Here is an 18222-nt window from a genome sequence, read left to right as displayed (position 1 = left end):
AGTTCCTCAGAGACTCCATATGCTTTCTAGAGAACATGAAAAAAAATATTTTTAAGAAGTTGAATGGTTTACAAAAGTATTTCTTGGTTCACCATCAGCAAACAAGCAGCAAGCGTTGACGCCGCAGGTTCTCCGCCGTGGAGAAAGGAGCGTTGGCCATCAACCAGGACTTGCATGCCGGCGGGCAATGAGCCTTCTTAGTCCTGCTTTCTGGCAGCCCAAGTCCCTCCTCTGACCTAGGCACTTGCTTCAAGTTTGCTGGTCAAAAACTGTCCCCTGGGATGGGGCAAAGCCTGACTCTGGAAAAGAACACTGCAGAGGGCCTACCATTTAGACTCATCATTTGTGATCATTTTCAACTATGCCATGAGCTTGTAAAAAGAAAAATGAAGCTACAGCTAAACTTAAGGCTGACAGATCACTCCCACTTCAAATGCAAGTTGGCTACTGAGACAATCATGCCAGAATCTCATCGCAGTCATGTTTTCTACCTGCTGTGTAAAAAAGTGTAAAACCACACGGATGAATCATAAAGGGAATATTAGCTGTAAACACTTCACTTGAAAATTCAGATTCCTTTTTTCTACTGCACCTGCCTTTTTATCTTTAAAAATATAATTTCCAGGTTAAAAGACAGGGCCAAACAGCTCACGAGTCTCAGTATGAGATGTGACTACCAAAGAATTTAAACCATCAGGTGTAAGCAGTCTCTTCCAGTAGAAAATTTTATTTTCTCTGCTTTTTAATGAGAAGGCAAACACATCATACAGTGTATCAATAGAACAGATTTTTACACTCAGCAAATTAAGTTTACATACCACCTCCAAACAAGGAATAAGAAGCATGTGGGATTATGGGGTAAACATACAATAATCTCAAAAATCAAATACTAAGTTAAATTTCATTTCAGGTACTCACCAGTTAGAAATTTTAAATTACGTGAAGTAAAAAAGCAACACCCCGAAACGACCGCTACGGGGGCACATGTGAGGAGCTCTTCCTGCACAGGGGACCCGAGGGCCACGCAAACATGGCCACTCCGCCCCGCGGCTCGCCCACTGCAGGCCCCTTTCAGCGCGAGGCACCCCGTGTCGGAGTCACTAGCGATTCTGCCCGGCAGAGCAGAAAAGCACCGGGGATGTGGAAGCTGGGAACAAAGGAAGCCAAAGAACAAGCAAAACAACACGAGCTCTGCCTGCCGACATCTCGCGTTATGTCAAACCTGCTGCCTGGTGGGAACGGTCGCAGCTCAGGAGTCCTTCTCTCCTAAGGTGCAAGATGTCTGCATTCCCAAGGGGCGTCTGAAATCACAAACTAAAATCCACTGCTGGAGCTGAGCAAGACCGTGTCAGAGACCATGAGGCTGGGGAGGTGAGGGGAGGGGTCGACAGAGGGCGCTTAGGAGGCAAGGTTCAAAATGTTTTATTACAAAATACAGTACAGCGTCCAGAGAGTGTTTCCTATTCTTTAATACATACACTGTGAACAAAGCACTGCAAACACTTGGCTTTGCCCACACCAACCTAACGTCTATAATTTCAGTCTCCTTAAAGTTACAGAAAAACATCTGTATTGGGCAGTGGAATGGAGTCGGCACGTCAGCGCGGATAGCTGGGTCCCCGACTGCTGAAATGCATGTCGTTTTCTCCACAGGTTGTTCCTGTGGCCATGGCTGACCATCCACCAAAAGCCAGGACCCAAGTTCATCCAGAGACGAGGCAGAGTGGAGAAAAAACAACTCAGGTCAGCCCAGAAGTCTCAGTCACCTACTTCTTATTCCTGGGTTTAAGCTCTTCAGCTGCATTACGAAGGAAAATGTAATTTTTCTTTTGAGGATTATAAAATTCATGTCCCTAAAGAGGAAAAGAAACCAATTATCTTATTAAAAAAAAAGCAACAGCTGGCACCTGGTGGACACTCAGTCTGCTAAGTCCTGTGCTACATGCTGTAAGCACAATCTCTCTGGGGTGGAGCAAGATCAAAGAGCAGGTGGGAGGAGACGCCTTCTCTGTAAAGGAGGTGGCCTCCCAGCATCCCGAGCAGCAAGGGCAGAGGAGGCAGAGGTCTGGAAAATTGCTGTGCAGCAAAGAGGAGAGGATGTGGCAAGAAAAAGAGGACAACTGCTAAGTCCAGTGGAAATGTCGTTCCTCCAGGAGGACTCAGCAGCTGAGCAGCAGAGAAACAGAGGCTGGGCTGCCCACCACAACCATGTCAGCCCTAACCCCCCAAACACCAACAAATACAGGCTCCCGGGTGAAAGCGCCTCAGCCCGGGCTCTTTACCAGCCAGGCCTCTTTACGTGCTCCCAACAACCCACGGGCCCCACGCGCCCTGCTCTTTCCTGCCCGCCCAGGAACAGAGGGAGCCTCACGGGAGCCTCCGCCATGAGCCAGGTCCCAGCCTCAAGGCTCGATGTGCTACTCAAATGACTCCTCACAACCCTGCCAGGAGGGCCCTGCCAGCTGCCTTCAGAGTGAGCAGAAAGTGATCTCCCGAGGATGCCCCGACAGGAGAGGAGATGACACTCAGGCCAGGCCTCCTCGCTCCAGAGCCAGGGCTTGACGCCTGAGAGCACTCAGAGGGGGGCCGAGTTCTCACCTTTGACCAGTCATAGCTAGACGCATACGCAAATATGTTTCCGTTGTGATTGAAGCAGCAAGCCGATATTGGCTGATCTAACTGTTCTGAAGTTTTCAGTTTTGTTCTGGCATCTTTGTCCCAAAAACTGAATCTACCATCAGATCCCACAGTCGCCAGAGTGCCATGAACAGGATGAAATGCAATTCCATTAACCTGCAAGGACAGACACACACCATGAGAAGCAGAGGCCAGGGCAGGACGGAGAAACCTGGCACTCCCCACAGCTCCATGCTTCAGTTAGGGAACACAACGCAAGGGCTGACATTTCATTAAAGCTGGCTGCCCACTGACTGGGGGTCCCATCATGAGTCCCTCACCAACAACCCAAGCTAAGCTCATCTCTTAGGATGAAAACAAGTCATCGGAAGTTGGTATGTCTGTATAGCTAGTAACATCAAGGAGTGTACCTCAGGAAAATGGTTTTTTCTTTTTAGCAAACAATTTCTCCATTTTAGCTACATGTGTAAACTGTCTACCAGCACCCACACAGGAGCAGAAGACTCTCCCAGGAAGCATTCTAAGCTTGCACTCAGAACCAGAGTGAAGGAAATCAACATGTCAAGAAAATAGAAACTAAAACCTACAGTATAAGCCATTTCTCCTAATGTGAACACACACGCACTCACACAGCTCTTGGTGATACAGTCTGACCCAATATTTACATAGAAACCGACTTTCAAGACTCGTGTCTGGAAGCATTTTCAGAGTTAAAGCTAAGTTTCTAAGAACACACCGCATAGATATCCTGAGGAGCTGAAGTATTTGTTCCATTAGATCGATGACACTTGAAGGTAAAGTTGTCTTTGGCACTGTAAAACAAAAGTCCACGTAAGTTTTCCTTTAAGAAAAAGTCTCAAGTGAAAATTCATGAGGTGATCAAGTCCCACTTACGGATTTGGGGGGTTGATGTAGTGAATTGCAACTCTCCCCTCAATACTTCCCAGGGCAAAACCAGTTGGCTTGTTCTGTTTGTCTTTAAAAATAGCCACGCATCGATGCTATAGTTAAACAAAAGAGAGTATATTATTACAATGTAAATATAAGACTTTGTAGCTAAAATGAAAGCAAATAATTTTGACCCTGTTCTTGGATTTTAAGAACTAGATACATATTCCCCTCAAATTCAATAAAGAAGATATTTCTCTTCCCGTTTTTAAATAACTGTTTGCATCCTGCCTCACGAGTATACCACGAAACTGCAGACTGCCCGCTGGTTCTTCCCCTGCCGTGCTGGAAGGCCACGTCCTTGCCCAGCACTGTGCCCCGGGCTCCCGACAGTTCCCGTGCGGGCACCGGCCCTCTGGGGACAGGATGGCCCGCGCTCACTGATCGGCAGCCTCCCCCGTGTCTCTGCACCTCTGCTTCCCCACCTGGAAAGGGAAGTGGTGTGTGCCCACCTCACCGGGAAACGCAGGGTCCCAGGGGACTCTGCACGCGACACCACTTTCTAAACTGAACAGGCTACACAGAAAAATGCGGTTAATCCAGCATTAATTCCGAGGGACTCCTGGACTCAACAGAATAATCCACAGAAAGCATCCACTAACCAACTTTCTGGGGGCAGAGGAGCAGTTTTATGGAGGGACGCAGCCTGCCCCAAGGAAGCCAACGTCAGGGTCTACACTTGCTCCTTCAGTTGTATCCTGGCCAAGCTCCAGAGAACTATCCGCTCGACCCAACCATCCCCAGCTGGGAGGAGCTCAGGAGGCACTGGGACAGGGGCAGGACCACGGGGCACGACAAAGGAGAAAGAGCAGTTTCTGTTGTCTTGACTCTTGTTAGTGTATAGAAGTTTCCTAAGTAGAAAAGAAAAACCTACGCTGTTTCTATTTCAGTACTGCTTCCCTTCCCCCGTTCCCCCCTTTCTTAAACTGGACCTTGTAAAAGTCTTAAGTTCTTAATGGCAGGGAGTGTGGCTGGGATCTCCCGCCCACCGGCCCCGGGGTGGGTCTCTGCCGCGCAGCACAAGGTCTCCATCACAGCATGAAGGCCACGAGCTGCGCAACGCAGGGGCAGCAGGACTAGAACAGGAAGCACGGTGGCCCGATCCCGGGCCGAGGCCGACGGTACTCCTCGAGGGCTGAAAGATGGGGTGGCTGGTGCGCACAGGCACGGGGTGAAGCTGGACCAAGGAGTCTGGAATTTATCCAAAAGGAAATGGGGTCCATGAGGGGTTTAAGCACAGGTGTGGAAGGTCAGATGTGCTTTATCAGACCGCTCCCCTCTCTTGCCTTTCTCCCTGTTCTGGCCTTCTTTGCTCCCACCTGGATCAACATGCAAGTAAAACCTGGGCATTTATAACCCATAATGGGGAACTGCAGTCTGTACATCGCCCTCTTTATCACTCTTCAAGCCCCTTCCTCTCTATCTGGGACCCATGATCTGTTGTTTTCTCCCATTTCTCTTCTCACCATTCCTTAATAAATTACTGCCCTAACTTTAAAAAAAAAAAAAAAAAAAGGGCACAAAGGAGGACAGCGCTCTCAGTGGAACACCAGTGAGGAGACTCCTAGTCATTCCAGGTGAGCAATAAGGAAGCTGAGAGGAGACCTGTGGTGGGGAGAGAAATGAGCAGATTCCAAAACATTCTGGAACATTTTGGGGGAGGTGAGTGATGAGATAAGGAGAGGAGAAAATGAGGGAGGGATGAAGTAAGGATGACGCCCAGATTCCCAGCTTGGACAATTAAAGAAATACGGAGCAAGCTGGAGCAACAAGCTAGGGCAGCACAAGTTAAAATCATTCATTCATTCATTCACTCATTCATTCATTCAGTAAATGGTTATATCAGGCCCAGCTCCAGGTACAAACAAAAAATTTCTCCTCTGAGTATATGGTCTACTAGGCAAACGATTAAAAAAAGTAAAATATATAGTTATGCTAGATGGTGATACGGACTTGTGAGAAAAGGGCAGCAGAAGTGTTTGCGGGGAGTGGTGAGGAAGACTCCTGAGGAGAGGATAACGTCTGAATACAAACCAGGAGGGAGAGTTCCTGGGTTCAGTTTGAGCTACTGCTGGGCTAAGGTTGGGGGAACACAAAGGAGCTGTCAGGCTGTTGGTGTCCTTGTCAGGAGCAGAGAGTGAGGTCTGTCTGGAATCTGAGTCTCCAGTCCACAGGATGGGATTGATGGGAGGGAGATGAGACTTTGCTTAGGTGGAGAAGGGAGGGCCACGGGCAGACACTGGGGGAACTGCAGCATTTGGCAGGGAACCAGTGAGGAAGACGAGGTTGGAAGGAAGAGGAAGGAAAGAATGTTTAAGATATAAGGATGGGGATGTGGATGTAGATCAAGTGACTGGGCTCCCATCTACCATATAGGAGGTCCCGGGTTCAATTCCCAGGGCCTCCTGGTGAAGGCAAACTGGCCCACGTGGAGGGCTGGCCCGTGCAGAGAGCTGGCGCAACAAGAAGGCGCAACAAAAAAGACACAACAAACCAGGGAGCTGAGGTGGCTCGAGCGACTAAGTGCCTCCCTCTCTCATCGGAGGGTCCCAGGATCGATACCCAATGCCTCCTAAAGAGAAGATGAGAAGACAAGCAGACACAGAAGAATGCACAGTGAATGGACAGAGCAGACAGTGAGTGCACGCAGTATGGAGTGGGAGTGGAAATAAATCAATCAATCCTTAAAAAAAAACAAAGGTATAAGGATGGTGGTAAATGGAGCTCTGTGGCAGTAAGAGGAGGAATAACTAGTGTCCACTGGAATTATCAAGGCCAAAGTCATGCCAAAGAGCTCGGGTGGAGTAATGGAAGCAGACTTTCCAAGAGTAGGATGCAAAATTAGTGGAAGGTAAGGGAACAAAGACAGCTCATGCAAGACAGCAGAGGGGAGACTGCACAGCTGGGAAGAGGAAGAGGGATACAGGGGGGGGACAAAAACATGGGGGTCAAGAAAGGTTTGTTTTCCAGGATGTACTGGACCTGAGCAAGTTTAAGTGCTAATGGAGAGGCACTATGAGGGGCAGACTGGAGAGAGAGAAAAAGACAGGTGATCAAAAGCCTAAGGTTCCAGATAACTGGCTCTAGGATGGCCTGGGGTCCACCCATAAACATGGGCTTCAGAAGGACACCACCTCCATCTAACAGGGAGGGGAAAGGCAGGGGCAGACGCAGACACAGGCAAATTTCTAGATTCAGCAGGAGTTAGATAAGGAAGTTCCCAACCTTCAAGTACCTCTCTGTACTCTGAGTAGCAGCTGAGCTGATGTGCTGAGGCAAGGCCTAAAGGAGGGGGAGTCCAGATGTCTGAAGAGAGTGGAGAGTAGACAAGTGGAAGACAACCAAGTAAATGTCTGGGAATGATGAAGGCTCAGTTGAAGTTGGGTACTATGAAGTTACAATGGAGCTAGTCTACCCAGATGTGTGATTTTCTTCAGAAGCATTCAGCAATCCAGAGGGATGATTGGCAAGGACAGGTATGTTGGACTTACCCAGGGAAGGACAGTATTTACTTATTAAATATTTGCTGTTTATATCCTTCAAACCCCCCCACCCCCACTTAAAAGTATTTATAGAATTATTCAAAGAACAATTAATTGTATTTCACATGCAAGCACTGTCTTGCATACAGCAGGTGCTAAAATTCATGCTTCCTGATCTATGACTCACCTGATGTTTCAGTGGAGATTCTATCCTCCTGAACTCAGAAGGCTGGTTCTCTAGCTGGTAGACAATCAGGCCCCTCTCTGCGGTCGCCACCACTGCCATGGGGTAAATCTAGGGAATGGAGGATGCAGTGACATGTTTCAACGGAGGCATGTGCGTCTCCATACCTAAGTATCAGAGCCCCTTTTAGTCACAAAAATAAGTAAATTTTTAAAAGCTGAATAATCCAGGATTTCGACAGACTTCACAAAAACCTAGAAGAGTCTTACTGAAAATAGAACATTCATATATTTGTAAGATTTTTTTTTAAACTATAAAATATGCTTGCATTTAGAAAACACACTTAGGAACAGAGAAGAAATGAAAATCCCCTGTACAATCCTCTTGAATGATAACCGCTGTTAACATTCAGGTATACTTTATCTCAGGCTCTCTGAAGCATTAAACATGTATGCGTGTTCACATGTTACTGTATCATTTGTTGACCTGGACTAAAAATGTGCGTCTGCTTGGTGAGCATCAGCCCGTTTCACACACTTGCCCCGAGAATACTATGGGGATCTGCAAATGAGGACCACAGCATCCACAGAACCACGTTCATCTTCTTGGCCCGAAAGAGATCCTCCAATGTTTCACTATTTTATATAAAATAAAACCATGTGCATCTTTGATTATTTTTCATGATAAATTGCTAAGAGTGGGATTCCTAGAGCAGTTGGTACAAAACTTTAAGACTTATGAGTAAAGAGATGGAGAAAGTTCTTCAGTTTCTCCCTCATTTAGAGACAGTTCCCAAAGACTTAGTACCACATTACCAAGTTATTGTGTTTTCCTACTGCCATACAATAAATACCATATTAAATAATGGTATATAGCTATTTGCATATGTTCAAAGAACAATTAACCAAAAAACTGACACTATTTAGTAATTCTGGTATAAATGCAGAACTCTCCCAATTTAAAATGAGCGAGCATTAATTGTACACTTTGGATGAATTGTATGCTTCATTAGCATGTAGCAACAAAACTGGTTTAAAAAAAAAAAAAGATGAGTGACACAATCTGAACTATTTCTTCCATATCTATTATTAAAGTTTGAGGAATTTTTAGATTACCCTCTAATTGCACGATGTCCTAAGGTAAGACAGGTTTGTCTTTTTTTAAAGGAAATATATATATTAGAAATTCCTTACCACATCAGCACAGTAACATCTTTCAGGGAGTTGCAAAACCATCATAGGATTTGATGAGCGTGTGTCCCAAAACTAAAATCAAATCGGAGTTATCAGTAAGTCACCATTCAGAACTGAAGTTCAAATAGCATGAGAATAAATGTCAATCTTGATGGGTATATTATACCTTTAAAGTCTTATCCCAGCTTCCAGTCATCACACAGCTGTAGTTTGGTGCTTTGATCCAATGAATGGTTTTAACAGGAGCATCATGCTTCCAATAAGAAAAAAACAAATCAGATGAAGATAAATGTAACAACGTGCTAAATGGATTTAGTACTTAAAATTCAAAGAGAAGGAACTAACTTAAATATTGAGGTCGTACCAGACAAAATCCAAAGGATACTTTAGTCTCACCTTGTGGTAAAAAATATTCACTATAATATTGACAGCATATATCTGCCCTGCATTCTAACATATACTTATTTTGATTTTGACCATAATTATCTAGTATGTGAGAGGGAGAATAAGTCCATCCCAAGGAAAATATTCAGAGAACTCCACCACAGTTTTCTTTACTAATGTGACACCAATTAAAGATTAAGGAGATGTTTCTAGCACACACTACTGTGCTCTCACAGTACATAATGCCTTTCTGAAAATGTTTTAGGGTCAAGAGACTCTTCCTGAATCACTCTGACCAGGGCAGAACTTGGTCAAAGTTCTCTTATCCCTGTGTACTTCCCCTTCTCAGCATTCTTCACCCAAAAATCTGTCTGCCCGTTGTCCCTGACTAGACAAGAGCATGGAAGCATCACTCTACTCATGTTGTACCTCTAGCCCCTAATTACAGTGCCTGGCATGTGGGGGGCATTTAACAAATATTTGATGAACAAATGAGTGACCAAAGGCAGCTGGTAAAAGGCAAGCCAGATGAGTGCTGCAATGTCAAATGCATGAATGATGAGGACTATCTGTAACATTTGTCTTTTATAGGATTTTAACATCTTCAGAAGAATTCTACTCTATACATATATGAAAGACTTATGATAGAATAATCTGTGACATAATAGTAAGAACAAACATGGTTATTAAACTGCTATTTTTGTGTTAAAGAGGTTTCTGCTAATACTTAAACCTAATTTGGTATAGTCAAACCACATTTTCTTTCTCATAATGAAGAGTTATAATAATTATAATTAAAGAAGTATCACAACTTTGAATACTAGCCTTGCCCAGCATTTCTGCAAAGGGTAAGTTTTGATTACCTGTGCAATCTGTATTGCCTGATTACTGTTGAGGTCCCACATTTTGGCAGTTTTATCACAAGATGCTGTAAATACTTTGCTTCCATCCTAAAATAAAATGGGGGAGAAAATTTGGCACTCTAAGAAAAATAAAAACTCCATATGCACATTTAGGTAATAGGTTGAATGTCATCAAGGCAGATATTTGCTTTGCAATTTTTTACAATTATCTGGAGACCAAAGTACTACAAATTAAAGTATAATATATAAAACACTCTATAATTTTTATTTATGATTTCCCAAAGAGATAATACATGAACAGGATAAAAAATTCAAATGGGACTTCAAGTTATATAGACAAAAATTAAGTCTCTCTGTCATCTCTGACCTTAATTCTCCGCTCAGAGACAACCACGGGCCCCTGGGGTCTCTTCTAGGGATAGTCTTTGCAGGTCATGTATCTATGTGTATTACTAAATTTTTAAAAAATACTTTATTGTGCTAAATTTTAAACTTTCAGAAAAGTCACAAAATACAATGAACATCCACTAACTCACCAAGTATAAACATTTTGCCCCATTTACGTTCTTCGTATATACATCTATGTATATAGAATATCATTACTTTTGTTCAGCTCATCTTTAATACCATTCCAAAGTGCAGGCAATCACTGGTCCTATCCAACTTCTAGCTTAAAAATCTAGCAGGCACGTAATGGTATTTAAAATACTCACACGGAGAACTCATAAAATAGGTCAATCAAATATGAAAAAGCATCATCTAGTTAAAAATAAAGTAGCAAATGGAAAGCCTAAACCAGAGATTGGCAAACTTTTTCTTTAAGGCTAGAGAAAATACTGTAGGTTTTGCAAGTCAAAAAGTTTCTTTTGTAACTATTCAACTCTGTCACTATAGCTTGAAAGCAGCCCTTCACATTACATAAATGAGTGTGGCTGTGTTTAAAAAATAATAATTATTATTATTATTTACAAAAACTGGCAATGGCCAGATTTAGCCTGTGGACCATAGTCTACAGACCCCTGACCTAGATTATTTCAATTTCTGGTTGCACTGTGCAAACATTTACCACCATCTTCCCTAGCAAAAGTTCCTTCCTGTTTGAAGTCACCAGTTCTCCATCAGAGAACTCTGTTCATTAAGCTTCTTGCTTCACTAATTAAGGTATGAAGATAATTCTGAAACTCCTCAGAAACACAGCAAAGGAAAGATACCAATGTAGAGCATGAGGCTGTCTTGAGGCTTGAGTGAATGACTGGTACAGCCTTTCAATCTCACTATAAAATGTCAATCCTCCCATTTGTCCTTCAGGTGCCAAGGTGAAGGGCCTACTCAGTATCAGTGATGGGGGCGGCAGCCTGCCAGGTCCTAGTGGGAGTGAGCAGACACAGAAGACCATCTACCCGAGGCCAGGGCAGAGAAACAACTTCTGACTACCAAAGAACCACCTTCACGAGTTCAGCTTCCATACCTCAACCCTGGCTCTTCTGGGCCTCTGTGCTGCTACACATGGGGTTTCCTCTCCCACAATGCCCTTGTCCCTTTCTCCAGGCTGATACTCTTCCTGAAAGGCTCTAGGAGGGCGGCTGCCTGAATGCATGGGTTCTGGACCTGCTCCTACCTTCAGGCACTGATTGCTATTTTCCCTTAGGCAAGCTCCTTACTACTTTGTGATAGGTACCCTCCTAGTCACCTTACATAGATTTAATCTAGCTCTCACAACCTTCTACTCTTGGAAATCCCCCTTGTTTTATATTTGTTTGTCCCTCCCTAAAAGATCACAAGGTCCAAGAGCAAGGGGTTTGCCCACTTTGCTCCACATCTAGCCCCAATGTCAGCATATGATTCTGCTATCAGCAGAATTCAGATGTTACCTGTAATTATTATTATTACCTTCATTTTATAAATGAAGACACAGACAAGGAGATTAGTTGGCAAAGTCAAAAGCTAGAGGTGACAGAGCCAAAATGTGAACCCAAGTCTGGCTTGAATGAGATAATGCTGCAAAGCTGCAGGTACATGGCTCACTTTTCCTTTTTAAAGATTGGCTCAATTACTACCTCTTCTGTGAAGCACTTATGGAACCTTTCTCAAGCTTTTTATTGCTTTCTGTGTTCCTGCCACCCATCCCTGGTATATTCTGCCTCCTTCAGAACTTACCTCACTGTATAAGAAACACTTTAGTCATATGTTTGATTCCCCCACTAGATGAAATTTCACAACTTGAAGACAGGAGGCAGGCTGTGCTCATTTTTGTAAATCCCAAGAGCTGCGCAATAATATTTGATCTTCCTATATCAGTTAATTCTATGCCTTACCATACTTCCTAAGAAACTTTACAATTCTGATCCATTACTTAATCAGCAAAGAACAAGCAAAATACATATAAGATTTACATGCAAGAAAAGCTCTCAGCATTACATGCTTTCAGAGAGCAACTAATTAAAGTTAACATCGATATACTACATTAAGGATATCAATATATTACTAAGTTCTCATTCAGAAACTTAGAAGTTCTTACCATGTTATTTGTGTTTCAGATTATTAAATATTGAATTACACTGCACTTTAAGTAAAAGAAAAGATTAAAAATGGAACAAAACATACATCACTCCAGCAGACATCCAGGACAGGCCCCGTGTGCATCTGCTGGGCTTTTGGAATAGTCTGTCCACTGTCCTGAACTTCCCAACAGCGAACCTACAGTAGTAAGACAAATTAATATAAGCAAGGCAATTTGTGATACACTACATGCATTTAACACTTACTAACCAAGAGAATACAAGTGAAATATACACAGACTTCTCATAACCAAATTATCTACTTTAAGAGCAAAGTAAGTGAGAAGTATTTTCCTATTCCTATCTCTAAACTATTAAATTTACTTCTATTGTTTACAACTAAAACTGCAGATAATTTTCTCATCTTTATCTATGAGAGAGATCTTCTACAGTAGACTGTCACTTACCCATTACCATTTTCTCTATTTTATATCATTTTTTCCTGATTATAAAAGTGATGCATTTTACTTAGAGATGTCATAAATAAGTCACCCTTGGGAAGCAGATATGGCCCAACATATAGGGCATCTGCCTACCACACAGGAGGTCCAAGAGTCAAACCCAGGGCCTCCTGAGTCGTGTGATAAGCTGGCCCACGCGCAGTGCTGATGTGGGCAAGGAGTGCCGTGCCACGCAGGGGTGTCCCCCACGTAGGGCTGCCCCACGCGCAAAGAGTGTGCCCAATAAGGAGAGCCGCCCAACGCGAAAAAAGTACAGCCTGCCCGGGAGTGGCGCCGCACACACGGAGACCTGTCGCAGCAAGATGACACAACAGAAAGAGACACAGATTCCGGGTGCTGTTGACAATACAGGCAGACACAGAAGCATACATAGTGAATGGACATGAAGAGCAGACGGCAGGGCGGGGTGGGGGGATAAATTTAAAATAAATAAGTCACCCTTAATCCTCCACAATCACTTAATACTTCAGTTTACTTTTAATATTTGTATGCACATATATATTTCCTTTAAAAAACTAGATTACAAGGTATCTTGAATTTTCTTGAACTGCCACTTTTCTCACATCACTAGCCAATTTGTCATTAAGCAGTCTTCTAACATGGTTGGACTTAAACATCTTTCCAAGAACTACAAAAGACAAACCTGCTCAACCCTGGCTGCTCCTTCTCTCTGCCCTGCCTCTCTGTTATGGGCAACAGTTTGAAACCATTTCCACAAAGTTCTAAAATGGTATTTCATCATATTGACAGACCATAAGTTACCATTACTACTGGATATTACAATTTGTTGAAGATTTTCACTAGCATGAATGAAAGCAGTAGTAAACATTTTTTATGAGCTTAATGAAATAAACATCAGGTAGTGGCTAGGAATATAGATTCTGGGCCAGACTGCTCAAGTCTGCATCTAGCTTTGAAATGTGACCTTGGGCCCATTACTTTACTTCTCAGCATCCTAATCTGTAAAATGGGGATGACATTAAGTTCATAGTACTTGAGCTACTGTAAAGATTAAAATTAGATAATGTACATAAAGTGCACTACCTGATTTCCTCAAGTCCCAGAAAGGGACTCAATTAGACAAAGAATATAAATTTAAGGATTTGTGATAAATATTGCCATTTATCCTCCAGAAGTTGTACAAATTTACATACCTATTAACAGTACATGCAAGGTTCCTGCTTATCCTTGCCAGCTCTGTTTTATTCTTTTAAACATTTTAGTTTTGTTCAATTGAAAAAGGATCTATCGTTTAAATATGCATTTATCTGATTACTAGTGAGGATGAATAGTTTAAGTTACTTTACTTTTACTGACTACCTGTACTCCTTGGATACTACCATGGATAATACTCATTCTCAATAGTATTACATTTGTTTTAGAAACACACTTCAAGACACTGAACTTGAGTAGGAATTTTTTAGTAATGCAGACACAATTGTGCTTTCCTAACAGATAAGAACAAGTGATTTCTGCCATTCAAAAGGGTTCACACCCTCTAAATTGACTTCTTTAAAAATGCCACAAATAAATCTTGACTTTGGTTCATTCATTCAGGAAAGAATGGAGCTGGAGCTTAGAAAGCTAACCTTGCCCATACAATTGGATATTTATGTAACATGCATTTAAGGAACACTTACATCATTAGCCCACGATCCTGCAATCAGAAAGTTCCCAGGCAAGGTTGGTGGGCTAAAAGACAGACAGCCAATGCTATCATCTGGAGAAGATGTTACTTCAATATCCTGGGTGGGAGGGAGGTAGGAAGGGGAGAAAGTCAATGTTAAAATTTACACATCTTCACAATTTAATTCAAAATTGCTTTCTTTCCTTCTAAATACCTCATGGTGGACTGTTCTTGTGCTCAAGAACTAAATGAATTAGCCTTTCCTTCCCTTTCACCAAAAATGGGAGTAATGAGTAAGCCAGTGAAAGAACTTGCACAGTGGGAACTAGAAGCAGTATCTAAGTGAAATGCCCACAACCACATTTTCTAAATGGTGTCCCACTAGTTCACTTTTGCCCCAGAGCCTCATGGTAGAGATTACCTGGGGTCCCATCTATAGAAATTCTGATTCAGTAGTTGTGGGCTGGGCTCTGGGAATCTGAAATTTTAACATTCCGGTGATCAGGCAAGACAGGAATAACAGGACATTAGCCCAGGGGATACACTGTTTCTTTGTTCCAATGTTTGAGAAAGCTGGGCTAGACAACACTTCAGAGCTTCTACCGCTTCAGAGCTTCTACCCCTTTAGGAGGCTCCCAAGCTATTTCTCCAGATGGCACTGATGTGGGAAACCCTGGCCTGCACTCTTCCTACAAATCTTGTCAAGCTTTGTGTGGTACCTTCATAGGATTGTGGTTGTCTGTGGTTGTACTGCCAAACATGCTGGTCCCGCCAGTTCCAAAACCCGAGGTTGTTCCAAACAGACTCATTTTGGTCCTAAAAAATAATGAAAATGTTAAAACAAATTCTTCCTTATGTAGTAAACAACACTGAGAGGCAATATAAAGATAATTAGGTCACAGAGGGGAAACAAAAACTCGCATCAGACTTCTCTTTACAGAAGGGATCTAAATATCACAGAGAAACTGTGAAAATAGGAGAGTTCTCATATATTTCACATCCAGTTTCCCCTTAGTACGTACATTAGATCACTATGGTGATTTGTCTTAATTAATGAACCAGTATCAACATATTACAGCAGAGTATTTTTAAGTTACCAGCTAGAAAATAATCATTCTTTAAATAGTTATAGAAATTGAGTTGAACACCAGGACTACAGCAATAAACAAGACAGAACTTTGAGGTTTCCAATTAGTAGGAGTTTATTTTCTTTGTACTGATTTGTGTACTCTGCTCAGGTCAGTATTTCTGCAAAAAGTTACAGAGAAAATCAGCCAATCCTGGCAGCCAGTCAGGAATCTCTTTGTAGGAGGATTTTTCATGCTTTGGGACATTTACTTAGCTAGAACCGCCCTCACACCCACCCCCAATTTTTTCCTGGGTACCATAGTCTAGTAGGCCTACCAGGGCTGGGACCCTAATCTCACCAGGTCTCATTTTCCCAGCTCTGCAAACACAAAGAATATGAACACTTACTCTAGGGTTGCTCTGGGGATCATCAGATTATCTACTAGGAAGCACACAGTGTCTAGCACATAGTGGGTGGCATAAATGTCCTTTCCTTTTTCTCTTTCCAAGGAGAATATCTATGTATTATTTGAATAAAGGCACATTTTCAAAAGTCAGACACCCTGAAGTCTACCAAGCCATTCATGTTTCCAAAAGAAGACTGACAATGGAGTGACTTATCTATTAACAAGGCTGGCATCTCTACAGCAGGACAACACAGAATGGAAAAACTGCAAGAATCTTCAGAAGGCATTTGAGTTTCCCCAGAGGTTCATGAAAAGGAAATGCAGACATACTAGCTCAGATCAATGGCTACCAGCACGATCTCTCAAAAGTGACTTTGAGAGAGGACATGGTGCTTGCTGACCACACCTCTGCCCTCAAATGTTAGAAAAGTACTTAAAACACTACTTAACTCTATGAACCAACAAAGAAATGGCTCGGCTTGTGTAATCAGAGTCCAAGAACTAGCTATATGACTTGGGCAAGGTATTTGGCCTTGATTTTCTCATCCATAAAATAGAGACATTAACACCTACCTTGCCGAATTAGAAGAACTATATGAGAATAAGTGAAGGTGCGCACACAGTGCCTGAGAAACAGGTTCTTAATAAATGGTTATTTCCATTCCATTCCTCTCCTCAACCATCCAGCTGGGAAAGAACATTTCTGCCAGTAGGAATGAATGTAGAAAGACATGGGACTTGTAGGCAAGAGTCATGCAAGTATTAATTCTGCCTAAAGGGTCATGTGTTATGCTGGGAAACTTCAAGAAGTTCAGAAGACACTCGCACATCTCCATCTAATCTCATTCCACTCTCCCCTCCTCACCACACTCCAGCCAAGCTGATGCACTGGCTTCCTTTTTTCTCAGGAACACAGCAAGCTCATCCCTACCGTTGAGCATTCCTACTCACTCTTCTTCAGCCTGGGACGCCCCCACCCCAACCTCTCCAGTTTCTTCTATTTTAACCTACAGGTCTCAGCTCAAAAGTTGCTTCCTCAGAACTGTTTGGGATGATGGAAATAAGGATTCTGCACCATGGTGATAATTACACAACTGTATAAAATTTCCCAGGCTCACTAAAATGTACGATTTAATTGGAGAGCTTTATTTAATGGAAACTAGACTTCAAAAATGCTGCTAAAAGTTGTTTTTTAATTTTGAAAAGTCACCTCCTCATGGGCTTCCCTGCCTTCCCAATATATCTAAGTTCTCCAACCTTTCACCACATTCCTGTTTTCTTTGCAGCATTTATCACCATCTGGAATTTCTTTACTTGTTTACAACAATCTCTTCCCCAGGATAATGTCAGCTCCAAGAGAGTAGGATTTTCCGCATCATACACCTGGTGCCTCAGTCCAGCGCCCGGCCTACCGTGTGGCATTTAATAAGTACTTGTTAAATGAAAAGGCTAACTTCGCCGGGAGAAGACTGAAATAAGGAAATAAATTGAGTTTCTGGTAATTATCAGTGCTATGAAGAAAATTAAGTAGTCTCTTCCCCGTTTACCTGCTTAATTTCCTTCGTAGCACTGATAACTACCAGAAACTAAGCTTGTTTCTTTGTTTTTCTCTAGAAGGATGGTCAAGCAAAGTCTTTCCAGGGAAGTAACATGTATCTCACGAGAGGCCAGACGTGGGACGGGGAAGGGCTTTCCAGGCAGAGGACGCTGTCACTAACTCTCAGTGTGACCGTTCTCGGAACCTTAATTTCCCCACGCGAAAAACGGAGAAGTTAGAGCCTAGGCGGCTCCTAAAGTCCCTTCCAGCCCTGACGTCGATTCCAGGGCCCGCTAAAGAAGCTCGGTCAAAGACCAGCTCTTCCCGCAGCATCCCGCTCGGAGCCGCACTCCGCAGGAGCCCCGGCCTCCGCCCGCGCCATGGCCGCCGGGAACGAGGGGAGGCTGCCCGGAGCCTACCTGAGAGTCTAGCCGCGGCGGGAGCAGGTGGTGCAGGTCGGGAGGGACCGAGGAGCCCACGACCCCGCCTGGGCGCGGAGGAGGCGAGGGTGAGAAGACGCGGGCAAGAGTCCTGAAAGCCCCAGAGTCGCCTCGCGCGGCGGGTAGAAACTGCCCCAACTACTGCGCATGCGTCCGGAAGCCACTTCCTGTGCCGGCCGGAAGGCGGGCAAAGAAGTAAAGGGTTCCACCTCCCGCGAGGAGACTGCGCACGCGTAAAAGCGCAACACACGCCGAGAGGACGTCCTCGTGCCAGCTGTTTCTGGATTGGCCGAAAGTTGGGGAAGTCGGCTGCAGGTTGCCAAGCGACCGCTGTATAAAATCATGGTTGGCCTAGTGGAGGGTAGTTTGCTGTTTTCGCTTGTGAATTAATGTCTTGAAAAACCTAGAAAAATTCGAATTGCTGCCAGTTCAA

General features: G+C 43.4%; 1 protein-coding gene across 2 annotated transcripts; it reads right to left on the bottom strand.

Annotated features, from left to right (window-relative positions):
* Positions 1–707: 707 nt before the first annotated feature.
* RAE1 (ribonucleic acid export 1) lies at positions 708–17978 on the bottom strand. 2 transcript variants are annotated; one of them, XM_004468023.4, is made up of 12 exons: positions 17769–17978; positions 15057–15153; positions 14351–14455; positions 12296–12388; positions 9692–9778; positions 8611–8697; positions 8445–8516; positions 7255–7362; positions 3532–3638; positions 3374–3449; positions 2599–2793; positions 708–1853 (listed from the first exon to the last, which is right to left on the bottom strand). In XM_004468023.4, exons 2-12 carry the CDS (start codon positions 15144–15146, stop codon positions 1767–1769), a joined length of 1107 nt encoding a protein of 368 aa, XP_004468080.1. In that variant the 5' UTR covers positions 15147–15153; positions 17769–17978; the 3' UTR covers positions 708–1766. The 2 variants fall into 2 exon arrangements, with proteins under 2 accessions (XP_004468080.1, XP_058143240.1); XM_058287257.2 differs by lacking the exon at positions 17769–17978 and adding an exon at positions 16386–16497.
* Positions 17979–18222: the final 244 nt, after the last annotated feature.

Source organism: Dasypus novemcinctus, chromosome 24, assembly GCF_030445035.2.
Source record: "Dasypus novemcinctus isolate mDasNov1 chromosome 24, mDasNov1.1.hap2, whole genome shotgun sequence".
Classification (NCBI taxonomy): Eukaryota; Metazoa; Chordata; class Mammalia; order Cingulata; family Dasypodidae; genus Dasypus; species Dasypus novemcinctus.
The sequence above is the reverse complement of the archived record's forward strand: the minus strand, read 5'-3'. Positions and strand labels throughout refer to the sequence as shown.

Excerpts from the sequence above, each read along its gene's own strand:
- RAE1 (XM_004468023.4), bottom strand. The coding sequence starts at position 15,146 with ATGAGTCTGTTTGGAACAACCTCGGGTTTTGGAACTGGCGGGACCAGC. Across the intron at positions 8,517-8,610 it reads GCTGGGATAAGACTTTAAAG|TTTTGGGACACACGCTCATC; the intron begins GTATAATATACC and ends ATTTGATTTTAG. Across the intron at positions 2,794-3,373 it reads CTCCTCAGGATATCTATGCG|GTTAATGGAATTGCATTTCA; the intron begins GTGTGTTCTTAG and ends CTGTCCTTGCAG.